Below are 13,043 nucleotides of genomic sequence, written 5' to 3'. Positions count from 1 at the left end.
TAGGGGCCTGTCCAAGAGCACATCTTCTGAGACGGTAGAGATGGGGTTATTGGAAACCACCCCTGAGTTACCTAAAGCCATGGAGGTGGGGTGAGAATGTCAAAAGGAGCAGTATCCCCCAGGAAGAATGCTATTCCAAGAAGGAGAGGATAAAAGCATGACAATACAAGACAGTAAGTGTTCCCTACACGCATCGAACCACCAGTCCTCACCAATGACAAAAGAGACATACCTTTCACTCATTTGGGTACAAAACACAGCCAAATATAATTCAGTTAAGCTCACTTTCATTTTAATTAAAGATAAAAATAAAATATTCACCCACTTTTCACTTTAGTATCAGTTGCCTAATTTTGATGGGAAATTGAAAAGATGAATTTTTTCACAAAAGACTACAAATATAACCAAAACAAAGAAGACCAAATATGGTTAAATTGTAAAAGTCAATGATTTATGGTTAATAAAGATAAAGGATGCATACATGGAACTAGAAGGGAAAATAAGACATTATCTACCCAATAACCTGGTGCTAATAACTTACTTAGGTCTCTGCAGGCATCACATATATGTCAATAAAAGCTCAGAGATAGGAATAGGAGTTTGCAAAATATAATTTGAATTTCACTGAACAATACTTTTGAATTTTCAAATCATTGGACAAAGACAAGGAGAGAAAATGTACTCTCAATCATTTATGTTCTGTAATAGAGTTTCGGGTTATTGGAAGGCATTTCCAATTTAGAGGAAAAGTAAAAAGAATGATATTTAATAATTTCACTTATTGACAAAGGTACTAGAGAGAATATTAACATTTCTGCATCCCTTGAAAATTATTTTTAATTCCCCAAAGGATGTTAATAACATCATCAAATATTTATTAAGCATTTAAAATTGGGCCAGTGTTTTAAAAGACTGTCATATTCTTACATGAAGCTTACAAACTTAATTAATGTGTTTAGAGTTTTGAAAGTCTATATTCACAAAAAACGTGTGTTGACTATTTTGGTTACTGAAATACACATAAATATGAATGGCTATCTTAGCATTTAGCCATCGTTAGTGTTTATCTTTATTGTATCACATTGTAGGTGTCACTCCCAATGAGCAGTGTACCCCCTACACTGGCAGATTAAATAATATGAAACATGAAACACTCACATTTAAAGCTTTTTCCTATGGCAATAATAATGACAGTAGTCATCAATAGTTAGAAATGCAATTGTACTTAAGAATTTTAGAATATAATTTTTGTAAAAAGAGATAGATGACTGAATTTCAATTTTTTAAAATTATGCTAATTAAATTTTACTTTTTATTCAGACTGCCAAATAAAATTGAATTAATAATTTTAAAACTACTAAACATAATATAGAGAAAATACTGTGTATATGCAACATTGGAATTTCTTTTTTTTAAAAAGATTTTATTTATTCATTTTTAGAGAGAGAGGAAGAGAAGGAGAAAGAGAGGGAGAGAAATATCAATGTGTGGTTGCCTCTCGTGCATCTCGTACTGAGGACCTGGCCTGCAACCCAGGCATGTGCCCTGACTGGGAATTGGACTGGCGACCCTTTGGTTTGCAGCCCTCACTCAATCCACTGAGCTACACCAGCCAGGGCTGAATTTCTTTTAATACCACCGTAATGTAACAGTAGTAAGTTAATCACGAAAGGAACCATCAATAACATGTAACTTAAAGTTAAAAGAGATTTCCTTATTTATTAAGTAGAGTTTACTAGAATAATCCAATACTTAACTGAATAGGAAGCTATTCCGAAAGGTGGGCTTTTCCTTCATTTGCCTCCCAAGTTCCTTGAGGAGGGAAGTTAGGGAGAATCGGCTCCAGGAACTTGAACTCGCTGGCCTCTGAGCCTCCCTTCAAACATAATTCATTCCGGTAGCTTTGGGAAAACGTCCCGGTGTCACTAACGTCCACCACGTGGCCCAGAAAGTGGGCCTCAGGCACCGGGCAGCCACCCACCAAGCCCGCCCTGCTCCTCCTGCACAGCCGCACCGCGATGAACGCCAGCACCGAGAACAGGAACAGCGACGACACCGACGCCAACGCCACCACCAGGTAGACCGTGAGCGGGTCGGCCCGCGCCGGCTCGGCCGCCGCCTCGGGCAGCGGCAGGTAGGGCTGCGAGAAGCCGTCCACCAGCAGCACGTGCAGCGTGACGCTGGCCGACAGCGGCGGCTCGCCATTGTCCTTGACCAGCAGCAGCAGCCTGTGCTTGGCCGCGTCGCGCTCGCTCAGCAGCCGCGCCGTGCGCACCTCGCCGTTGTGCGCCCACACGCCAAACAGCCCGGGCTCCGTGGCCTTGAGCAGCTGGAACGACAGCCAGGCGTTCTGGCCCGAGTCGCCGTCCACCGCCACCACCTTGCTCACCAGGTAGCCGGGCTCGGCCGCCCTGGGCACCAGCTCGGTGCAGGGCGCGGAGCCGTTCTGCAGCGGGTACAGCACGAAGGGCGAGTTGTCGTTGGCGTCCAGCACCTGCACGCGCACCCGCGCCTGGCTGCTCAGCGCCGGGGACCCGCGGTCGGTGGCGCCCACCAGGAACTCGAACGCCTGCAGGGCCTCGTAGTCCAGCGCCCTCAGGGCGAACAGCTGCCCGTTGTCGGCGTTGATGGACACCAGCGAGTCCAGGGGCAGGCCGGGGTCCCGGGGCGGCAGCAGCGAGTAGGTGACCTGGGCGTTGGCGCCCGCGTCCGAGTCCGTGGCGCTGACGCTGCCTATGTGCAGGGCGGGGCTGTTGTTCTCGCGGACGGAGAGGGTGTAGGAGGTTTGGGTGAAGGTCGGGGCGTTGTCGTTGACGTCGGAGACCAGCACGGTGATGTTGTGCTGGGTTTTCAGTGGGGGAGTCCCCATGTCTGTGACGGTGATGGTGATGTTGTACTCGGCCCTGTTCTCCCTGTCCAGCGGTCTCTCTGTCACCAAGGTGTAGAAATTCTCCACTGACGTTGTAGAAGAAAGGGGATGTTGTCATCTATAGAACAAATAACCTGCTGGTTTTGTCCAGAACCTGCATCTGATACCCTGAAAACTGCCACCGTTGTCTCTGGCTGGTTTTCGGGGATGGGGCTGAGGAGGGACGACCCGGTCATTTCGGGGGCGTTGTCATTCACGTCCAGAACCTTGATGATTGTAGAGCATTTTCCTGATCGTCCGCCACCATCTGTGGCCTCAACATCCACGTGATAAGATTTAAATTTCTCAAAATCCAACATCTTTCTCAGTCGAATTTCTCCTGTGACTGCGTTTATTTTGAAGGGTTGCTTAACGTCATCGGCTTGAAATAGAGCGTAAGACCATTCTCCAAAGGCTCCTGCGTCTAAATCTCTCGCCAAGACAGCGAGGATCGGAGAGCCGAGCGCGTTGTTCTCCGGGACTTGAGCCTCGTAGAGCTCCTGAGCAAACTCGGGGGCGTTGTCATTAATGTCCAAGACCCGGACCTGCAGCTCCGTGGTCCCTGACAGGGGTGGAGCCCCACCGTCCCAGGCGGTGAGGGGCAGCCTGAACTTCGCCCGCTCCTCGCGGTCCAGCGCTTTGTCCAGCACCAGCTGTGGGAACTTTCTGCCGTCGCCACGATTGCGGGTGAGGACGTGGAAGTGAGAATTGGAGCTGATTGCATAGCTCTGAAGGCTGTTGCTACCCACGTCCAGATCCTGTGTCATTTTCAAATGAAATGTCTTTCCCGGCGTCGTAATCTCTGATATTTGTAGCAGCGTCTCGCTGGCCCGGAACTCCGGCGCGTGGTCATTGATGTCCCTGACTCGCAAAGCAGCCTGGAAAGACTGCAAGGGACTCTCCAGTAACACCCGGAAAGGCAGCACGCAGGGCTCGGCGGCGCCGCACAGCTCCTCGCGGTCCAGTTTCTCATTTAGCACCAAGTCCTCCGTCTGCGGGCGCAGCTGCAAACGCGCTCTGCTCCTCCGGAAAACAGCCCGCGCTCCGCGCCGCAGTCCCAGGTCCTTGTCAAATTGGCCACGCATGTGCCAATGTCCGTCTCCTCCAACACAGAGTACTGAATCGACTCTGAACCCACCTCCCACAAAACCGTCAACAGAATGAAAATCGTCACTTGCCTTTCGTTGCGAATTGCGTTGGTTTGCACCATCTCTGTTGCCACGTCTGATCCCAGAGGAAAAATCCTTTTTAACTCCCAATCGCCACGTCCACCGTCGACCCTCCAAAATGTCTTTGCTAAAGAATTTCTAATTCTTTTTTAAAAAACTCGTCTGGCGGTGACTGCCTTCGCTAACAGGTTTATTTTTGCTTCAGCTTAAATGTATTTCCTCCTTGGGTTTATCGGTGAAACGACGTCCACTAAATCCGCGGAGCTTGGTTTACTCTCAGCCTGCAGCGCCACCACGCGTTCAAATCAATAACTTCATGAGATATTTGCGGGTCAATACCATTTCCAAAACATGAGCATTAAAAAGACTTTTCGGTCCAGTCAGTGTTTCTCACACTGGAGTGTGGGAACCACTTGCATGAAGGATTACCTGGGAGTTGTGGGGTTTTTTCCCCCCCAAAGTCAATTCTTGGCTCCTCTCCTCATCTTGAATCAAATTCTCTGGTGGTGCTAATGGAAATCTGCACTTCAGTTTTTCTCCTTAAACTGAAATGGTGATTTTCATGCACGCCAATGTTTAAGAATTACTCCCTCAGTAGATATAAGCTTCCTGTAATCAACTTTGAGTCTTTAGTAGCACAATTTATCTCTGATGAGCAGTGTAAGTTGTGAAGTCAAGGAGTACACTATTTAACTGTCCCAACAAACTATACAAAAGTAAAAGTGGTTTAGCAACACTCATTGTAAAATAAACAATCATGTCTCTAAGTTACGTGACTTACAAAATGGCACGAACAATAGACTCAACTTTGTTTTGTGGTTACACCTGCACAATCAAGGGAACAATTAGACTATTAAGAGGAAAATTGGGGCCAAGGAATACTTATCATGGAAATATCAAGTTAAGTGATTTAAAAGAGGAGCTAGAAACAGTCAAGTGTCTGTTGTAAGTGAGCATTTTAGGGTTCCACTTTATTTTTACGTGGGTAGAATTTGGTAGTGATTTTATTAGACTTGTTCATTTTACTGTAACTTTTAACATCAAATTCCCCTCCTATGTTAATGAATCAAGATCAAATATGTTACCCTGTTGTAAGAATGTAACACAATGTAGAAAACAAACATTCAAGACTCACTTCTGCCACCCTCTCACAAGGGTGATTTCAGGTCCTATGATTACAGACCAAGTAAGGTAGTGTGAAAGGTGAGTTACATTTGAGTGGATACCATGGAATTCAATAATAATTTATCATGGCTATATCCATTCCTAACTCAGCAGTTTCTGCTCAGATAAGTAGGAAACCATATCTCTGAATATCCTGAAAATACATTAAATAGGTTAGTGTATATATAAGAACACAAAACACCAAGTAGAATTAATTTCAGATTGTTAAGAGGTGAAATCAATTGAATTCAAGCAAAATCCACTTCAGGAAAGAGCCAAAATGATGGGAGATTAAAAATGAGGACATTTTTTGAAGTATTTCAACTCCAGATAAAATAAATAAAGCTAAATAAAACTAATTGTGTAGTTGAAACGCACCTCTACCTACCTAGAAGGGTAAAAATAAGATCGCTGTGACCAGCTTCCATGGCTCACTTGATAAATGTTAGTGAGCATAGACTTTCTCAAGGATATCAATAACAGACTGATGAAGTAAACCAACCACCACAAACATCTTAGATGGGCTTAATTTCTCCTCTGAAACAAAACTATTTCCAGCCCAATCGTAAACGCTCCCTTCTTTCAGTGGACATTGCAATTCCAGTTGGATGGCATGCCTGGCATCCAGAGTCCTTTGCTCCCTCTGTCTGCAGCAACACCAGGTATCCTCAACACAGCTTACTGAATTATTTTTTCATTTTGAAGAAAATTTTATGAGTAACACAGTATGTGTAAAACTCAATTTAGATCACTGAAATGTCTTCAAAAATGTTGGTTGTTATGGCAGAGAGAAAGAAGATACTATTTAATGTATCCCTGAAAGGTATCAGTTGGGTATGTGAAGAAACTGTCTTTTTTATGGAAAATGGGTACATTGGATTCCCTCAGGAGAATGCTTCTTGATTTTATTCTTTTTTGCCCTGATTTGATTTGCAAGAGTAGAAGTGAATTGACTTTGTTTTTTAATTTTTAAAAAGATTTTATTTATTTATTTTTAGAGAGAGAGGAAGGGAAGGAGAAAGAAAGGTAGAGGAACATCAGTGTGTGGTTGCCTCTCATGTGCCCTCTACTGGGGACCTGGCCAGCACCTGAGGCTTGTGCCCTGACTGGGAATCGATCCAGTGACCATTTGGTTCATAAACTGGCATTCAGTCCACTGAGCCACACCAGCCAGGACCAACTTTGCTTTTATAAACATATTTAACAAGGAATAATTCATTTAAAAATTTAATTATGAAAATAGTTCAACATATAACAAGGTAAACATCATAATCTTCCATGTACATATCACCCAACTTCACAACATCATGTTTTTTTCATTTTTACATTTCCCTCCACTCTCAGCCTCCACCTATGTCTACCTTTGCCTAGTTCTTTTCCTCAGGTAATGTTTACACAAACTGAAATGCACTAATCTTAGCAGTAGCATTTTAACAAATGGATCCATCCATGTAACCCACACCTCTTTCAAGACATAGAACATTTTCAGCATTCATTGGGAGTCATATTTTCCAGCTTAATTTTAATAATTAGGTGGCAAAACTTGGTTTCTTTTGGACACAACATGGGAAGACAAACAATGTAAAAAGAGCACCAGGTCCCATGCTTTTTATGCTCACACATGCTAATGTGAAGTGACAAATAGTTCCAACATTGATTCAGCTGGATTATTACCAGTGAGTTGAATAGTATCTCAATGCTTTAACTGATGAAACATTGTAAAATATATTAAACTTAATTTCATGTAGCTTATCATTATTAAATAGCTGATCCAGCTGATTTCCATTTTTATGCTATATGTGTTTGTTTTCCTTTCATTCATTAAACATTTAAAAATTCTTCAAGAGTATTTAAAGTGAAAGGTAAAGAATAACTTTCAAGGATGAATTGAATCTCTTTAAAATCTTTTAAAATTTAGTTGTATGCAGGGAAAACAATAATTCAGGGGAAATATGGAGATATATCACTTAAAGAAACCTCTCAGTGGGAGATACGCTGCAGAAAATGTGAAAACATCAAGGATGTGATGCTGAGCACACCTGAAATCTGAAATGGTTGGGAAGGAAGACTTGTAACATTGTTGATTTTCCCAAAAGAATCAGCTTTATATTTTATTGATTTTCATTATTATTTTTGAATGTCATTGATTTCCTCTATAACTTTCTATTTCCTTCTTCCTGCTTGCTGTGGGTTTGTTTTCCTCTTCCTTTTCTACATTCTTGTGGTGGGAGCTTAGATGACTGACACTTTTTCTATTTAGAATTTATGCATTTAGCCCTGGCTGCTGTGGCTCAGGGGATTGAGTACTGGCCTATGAACCAAAAGGTTGCCTGATAAAATCATTTAAAAAAATGTTTTCAGTTTGTGTAGAGAAGTAGCAGAAAATAGTGAGACAGCTATATGTGGAGGGATGAGAGGTTTGTGTGCTAAGTACTAAACAATAATAACAGGACATTAATTGTTTAAAGTCTATGAAAATGTTTAAATGTTATGAAAATATAAGTTTAAAAGTGTTTTTCAATGAAGTAAAGTGAAAACCAGACAATACCAAGTGTTGACAAGAATGTAGAGGACCTGGTACATCCAAACACTGCTGATAACCGTGTAAATTGGTACAAATACATTGGGAAACTATTTTAAAATATCTACTTAAAGCAAACATCTACTTACTAAATGACTGGCAATTTTACCCCTAGGCATATACCCAACAGAAAGTGTAGACATGTTTCCCAAAAGATAGGTACAAAAATGTTCAGAGCAGTATTATTCAAACAACCGAACTTTACACCAACCCAAATATCCATCTACATAGGATGAGTAATAAATTCTGAAATATTTATACACTGTAATACTATATAGAAATAAGAATGAATAACTAAAATTAAAAGCAATATCATAGATAAATGTCATAAACATAATGTTGACTGAAGGAAGCCAGACACAAAACACTATATACTCTACTATTCTACTTAAATAAACTCAAAACAGGCAAAACTAAACTATAGCATTAGAAGTCAGGACATCTGTTATACTTGTGCTGGTAGTGACTTTAAGGACAATTTATGTGGCCCCTGGGATGCTGGTTACATTTCATTTCTTCATCAAGATGTTGATACTAAGTATGTTTATTTTCTGAAAATGTTAACACATTGTGCTGAAATGAAGGATCTGTTCCCTTTCCTGTGTGTATGTTATAATTTCATTAAAATGCGTGCTTCGAAATCATTGGCCAGTGCGGGTGAGAGCGGGGAAAGAGGAGTAGATAGAAGACGCTGCTTTCATGTGCCTTTGCACTTATCGCACTTGTTATCAAACGCACATTTTCATTTGAAAACAAAAATTTAAAAACATGTAAAACGGTTTCTAATTTTTGCTATTTAGCATCAAATATACGTACACAGTGATGAAAAAATGGACCAAATACAGAGAAAAGCCATTCACATTTGATTTTATTAAGACAGTTCATCTAAACAAAGGGCAACAACACGGCAAACATTACAGGAAAGTCGCCACCATGCAGGGCCTGAAGTGGCATTAGGCAAATAATGCAATGGCCTGGAGCCGAGTTTTCCCAAACTGGCCACGATTAAGGGCCATGGAGAAATACACCCCAAAAGGGAAATCCAGGCCACGCTTGAAGGTGGAATCTCTGTCCAATGACACTCTCAAACTCTGTATGTGGGAAATCTGGAGACGGTACAAAGACACTGCACCGTGCTGAGATTCCTAACTGAATCCAAAGTTATTCCGGAGGATGGCGTTTTCCTCTATTTCTCCGCTAGTGTCTTGGGGTGGGAAGTTGGGGATAATTGGTTTCAAGAATTTGAAGTCATTTGACCCGGAGCCTCCGGTCAGACATATCTCATACTGGTAGCTCTGGGACAGGGTCCCCGTACCGCTGACGTCCACCAGGTGGCCTGGAAAGTGGGCCTCAGGCACCGAGCAGCCACCCACCAAGCCCGCCCTGCTCCTCCTGCACAGCCGCACCGCGATGAACGCCAGCACCGAGAACAGGAACAGCGACGACACCGACGCCAACGCCACCACCAGGTAGACCGTGAGCGGGTCGGCCCGCGCCGGCTCGGCCGCCGCCTCGGGCAGCGGCAGGTAGGGCTGCGAGAAGCCGTCCACCAGCAGCACGTGCAGCGTGACGCTGGCCGACAGCGGCGGCTCGCCATTGTCCTTGACCAGCAGCAGCAGCCTGTGCTTGGCCGCGTCGCGCTCGCTCAGCAGCCGCGCCGTGCGCACCTCGCCGTTGTGCGCCCACACGCCGAACAGCCCGGGCTCCGTGGCCTTGAGCAGCTGGAACGACAGCCAGGCGTTCTGGCCCGAGTCGCCGTCCACCGCCACCACCTTGCTCACCAGGTAGCCGGGCTCGGCCGCCCTGGGCACCAGCTCGGTGCAGGGCGCGGAGCCGTTCTGCAGCGGGTACAGCACGAAGGGCGAGTTGTCGTTGGCGTCCAGCACCTGCACGCGCACCCGCGCCTGGCTGCTCAGCGCGGGGGACCCGCGGTCGGTGGCGCCCACCAGGAACTCGAACGCCTGCAGGGCCTCGTAGTCCAGCGCCCTCAGGGCGAACAGCTGCCCGTTGTCGGCGTTGATGGACACCAGCGAGTCCAGGGGCAGGCCGGGGTCCCGGGGCGGCAGCAGCGAGTAGGTGACCTGGGCGTTGGCGCCCGCGTCCGAGTCCGTGGCGCTGACGCTGCCTATGTGCAGGGCGGGGCTGTTGTTCTCGCGGATGGAGAGGGTGTAGGAGGTTTGGGTGAAGGTCGGGGCGTTGTCGTTGACGTCGGAGACCAGCACGGTGATGTTGTGCTGGGTTTTCAGTCTGGGTGTCCCCATGTCTGTGACGGTGATGGTGATGTTGTACTCGGCCCTGTTCTCCCTGTCCAGCGGTCTCTCTGTCACTAGGGTGTAAAAATTCTTAAACGTGGGTTTTAAGACAAAAGGGAGATCATTCTGGACGGAGCAAACCATCCTGCCATTGTCCCCAGAGTCAGGATCAGAAACACTGAAAACAGCAACTACCGTCTCTGGGGAGTTTTCTGGGGTAGAGCTGGCGAGTTTCGACATGGACAGTTCAGGGGCGTTGTCATTCACATCCACCACCTGTATAGCTACAGAGCATTTTCCTGAAAGCCCCCCACCATCTGTGGCTGCAATTTGCACGTTATAATACTGAGTTGTCTCGAAATCCAATGCCTTCTTCAGACGAATTTCTCCTGTTATTCTGTCTATTACAAATGGTTGAGTAACATCATCACCTTGGACTAGAGTGTAAACTACATTCCCATACATTCCTGCATCTAAATCTCGAGCAGAAACAGTGACAACTAAGGAGTTTAGAGGGGTGTTTTCCAGGACCTGTGTCTGATAGAGAGACTGTAAAAACTCGGGGGCGTTGTCATTGATGTCCACAACTTCAATGCGGACGGTCGTGGTCCCAGACCTGGGCGGAGCCCCACCGTCAAGCGCCGTGAGAGTTAAACTGAGCTCCGGCTGCTCCTCCCGATCCAGGGCTTGGTCCAGCACAAGCTCTGGGTATTTTCTGCCATCTCCAAGATTGTGAGTGACAACATGAAAATGGGAATTGGGGCCGATTGTGTAGTTCTGAACAGAGTTGCTACCTATGTCCAAGTCCTGAGCTATTTTCAAAGGAAACACAGTCCCTGGCTGGACGCTTTCTGGGATCTTTAGGAGCATTTCCCTGTCTAGGAACTCTGGAGAATGGTCATTTACATCCGTGAGCTGCAGATCAGCTTGGAAAAACTGCACCGGGTTTTCCAGTAGTAGTTGAAATTGCAGTATACAGGGGTCTGTCGCCCCGCACAGCGCCTCCCGGTCTAATTTTTCATGCAGAAGCAAATTCCCGGTCTTTATGTCGAGCTGCAAGAGCTGTTTGTTTCCTTTGTAATGGATTCGCGCGCCCCGAGTGGCCAGTTCCCCGACCCTAAGCCCCAGGTCTTTTGCCAGGTTGGCCACAAAGGAGCCACCTTCTGTTTCTTCTGTCATGGAATACCTAATTGCTTCAGAGCCAGCCTCCCACAAAAACAACAACATAACAAGAAAGACAACTTGCCTTTTCTGTAGCGTTTTTGCTAGCGCAGTCTCCATTGTTCAGACCCAGTTCAAGAAGGTGCAGTTTCTTCAACTCGCTATACAATCAACCCAGATGACTTCGTTAAATAACCTCGAATTAGATCTTTCTGACGGACTCGCACTAGAACAAAGCCTTCTCTGAAGATCTCTGCCCCCAGACCTTCCCTAAAATACTTCCTTCTTTTAGGAAGCACTCAGAGTTCTGATTCCCAGCTTAATGGCGTCCCGGGTACCCAGAGAGCTCTTCATTCAAACTCCTAGCCTGCAGCGCCACCAGGCGTCCTTATTCACTATTGCAGATAGTATTTGCCATTTCATTCGAAACTGTAACCCTGTTGTATCAATATCTTAAGTCACAGAAATGCTCCCGATCTTATCTCCAGTTCTTAGTTATTGGAAGCCCTAAACAAACATTTGCTGAGTTAACTTTAAGTGAAAGATAGTTTTCACAATAAACAAAACGACACATCAGCATTCCTCATAAAAGTACCTTTTGAGTACATGAAGAAACTTTTTCTTGAAGGTTTTCTGTTTAACTCTTCCAATAAATAAGTGATAATGGATGTTTACAAAGTTCACAATTTTACAAAAACTGTTTTAATTTATTGATTTTAGAGAGAGAGAGGAAGAGAAAGAAAGAGAGAGAGAGAGAGAGACTGATTTGCTCTCCCACCCATTTATGCATTCATTGGTTGCTTCTTCTATGTGCCCTGGTGGGAGATGAACCTAAAACCTTAGCATATCCAGAGGATGCTCTAACCAACTGAACGATCACTATCTTTAAAAATAACATACATCAGCCCTGGCTGGTGTGGCTCAGTGGATTGAGTGCCGGCCTGTGAACCAAAGGGTTGCCGGTTTGATTCCCGGTGAGGGCACATGCCTGGGTTGCAGGCCTGGTGCCCAGTGAGGGGCACAGGAGAGGCAGCTGCACATTGATGTTTCTCTCCCACCCTTCCTCCCTCCTTTCCCCCTCTCTAAAAATCATAAATGAAATCTTTAAAAAAATACATCAGAAAAGGGTACAAATCATAAGTGAACAATTCAAAGATTTTTCACAAAGTGAGTACACTCCTGTAAGCAGAACCTGAATTAAAACTAAAATGTGACCAAAACCTACAAGACTCCTGTCGTTACCTGGTCATTATCCTCTTCCCCTAAAAGGAGGCACTCTCCTAACTTCTACTGTCATAGAAATTTTGTCTCTTTTGGGAATATTTATGCAAATGGAGTTATAGAGTATTACTCTTTTGTTTGCTTCCTTTCATGCAACATTTTGTTAGTAATATTTATGTGTTGCATGTTGTTCTGATTTATTTTATTCTCACTGCTTTATACCATTATATTGTATGGCTATACCATGATTTGTTTATTTGTCCTTCCGTTTATGGAATTGGGGTTTTCCAGTTTGGGGATACCTTGAGCGGTGCTGCTGTGAACATTCACGCACATGCCATTTGTCATCTATGTGTGCGTTTACACCTGATCTATTATTCTTCAGAGCTAGATTGCTGTGCATTAAGATGTACACGTATATTTAGCTTTCACAGATATTGCAAAAACAGTGTTCAAAGGCAGTTTTACCAAAACCAGCAAAGAATGAGAGTTCCAGTTGCTCCATATCACTGTCAACATTTAATAGTGTCTTTTAATATTAGCTATTATGGCCAGTGTGTATGATATCATATGGTTACTTTAGTATG

At 44.5% G+C, this 13,043-nt stretch overlaps 2 protein-coding genes across 2 annotated transcripts; both read right to left on the bottom strand.

Moving 5' to 3' along the window:
• Nucleotides 1-1,493: 1,493 nt before the first annotated feature.
• On the bottom strand, nt 1,494-4,210 carry LOC112318021 (protocadherin beta-6). The gene is given in 4 exon segments (XM_024575073.3): nt 1,494-1,821; nt 1,823-2,961; nt 2,964-3,977; nt 3,980-4,210. Coding segments are annotated over 4 exon segments (2,361 nt in total). The 5' UTR covers nt 4,119-4,210; the 3' UTR covers nt 1,494-1,752.
• A 4,383-nt stretch (nt 4,211-8,593) lies between these two features.
• Nucleotides 8,594-11,546, bottom strand: PCDHB5 (protocadherin beta 5). The gene has a single exon (XM_024575240.4). The coding sequence runs from the start codon at nt 11,353-11,355 to the stop codon at nt 8,968-8,970; it is 2,388 nt and encodes a 795-aa protein (XP_024431008.2). The 5' UTR covers nt 11,356-11,546; the 3' UTR covers nt 8,594-8,967.
• Between the last annotated feature and the right edge of the window lie 1,497 nt (nt 11,547-13,043).

Source organism: Desmodus rotundus, chromosome 10 (assembly GCF_022682495.2).
Source record: "Desmodus rotundus isolate HL8 chromosome 10, HLdesRot8A.1, whole genome shotgun sequence".
NCBI classification, from domain to species: Eukaryota; Metazoa; Chordata; class Mammalia; order Chiroptera; family Phyllostomidae; genus Desmodus; species Desmodus rotundus.
This window is presented reverse-complemented; position numbering and strand designations above follow the sequence as displayed.

Excerpts from the sequence above, each read along its gene's own strand:
- PCDHB5 (XM_024575240.4), bottom strand. The coding sequence starts at position 11,355 with ATGGAGACTGCGCTAGCAAAAACGCTACAGAAAAGGCAAGTTGTCTTT.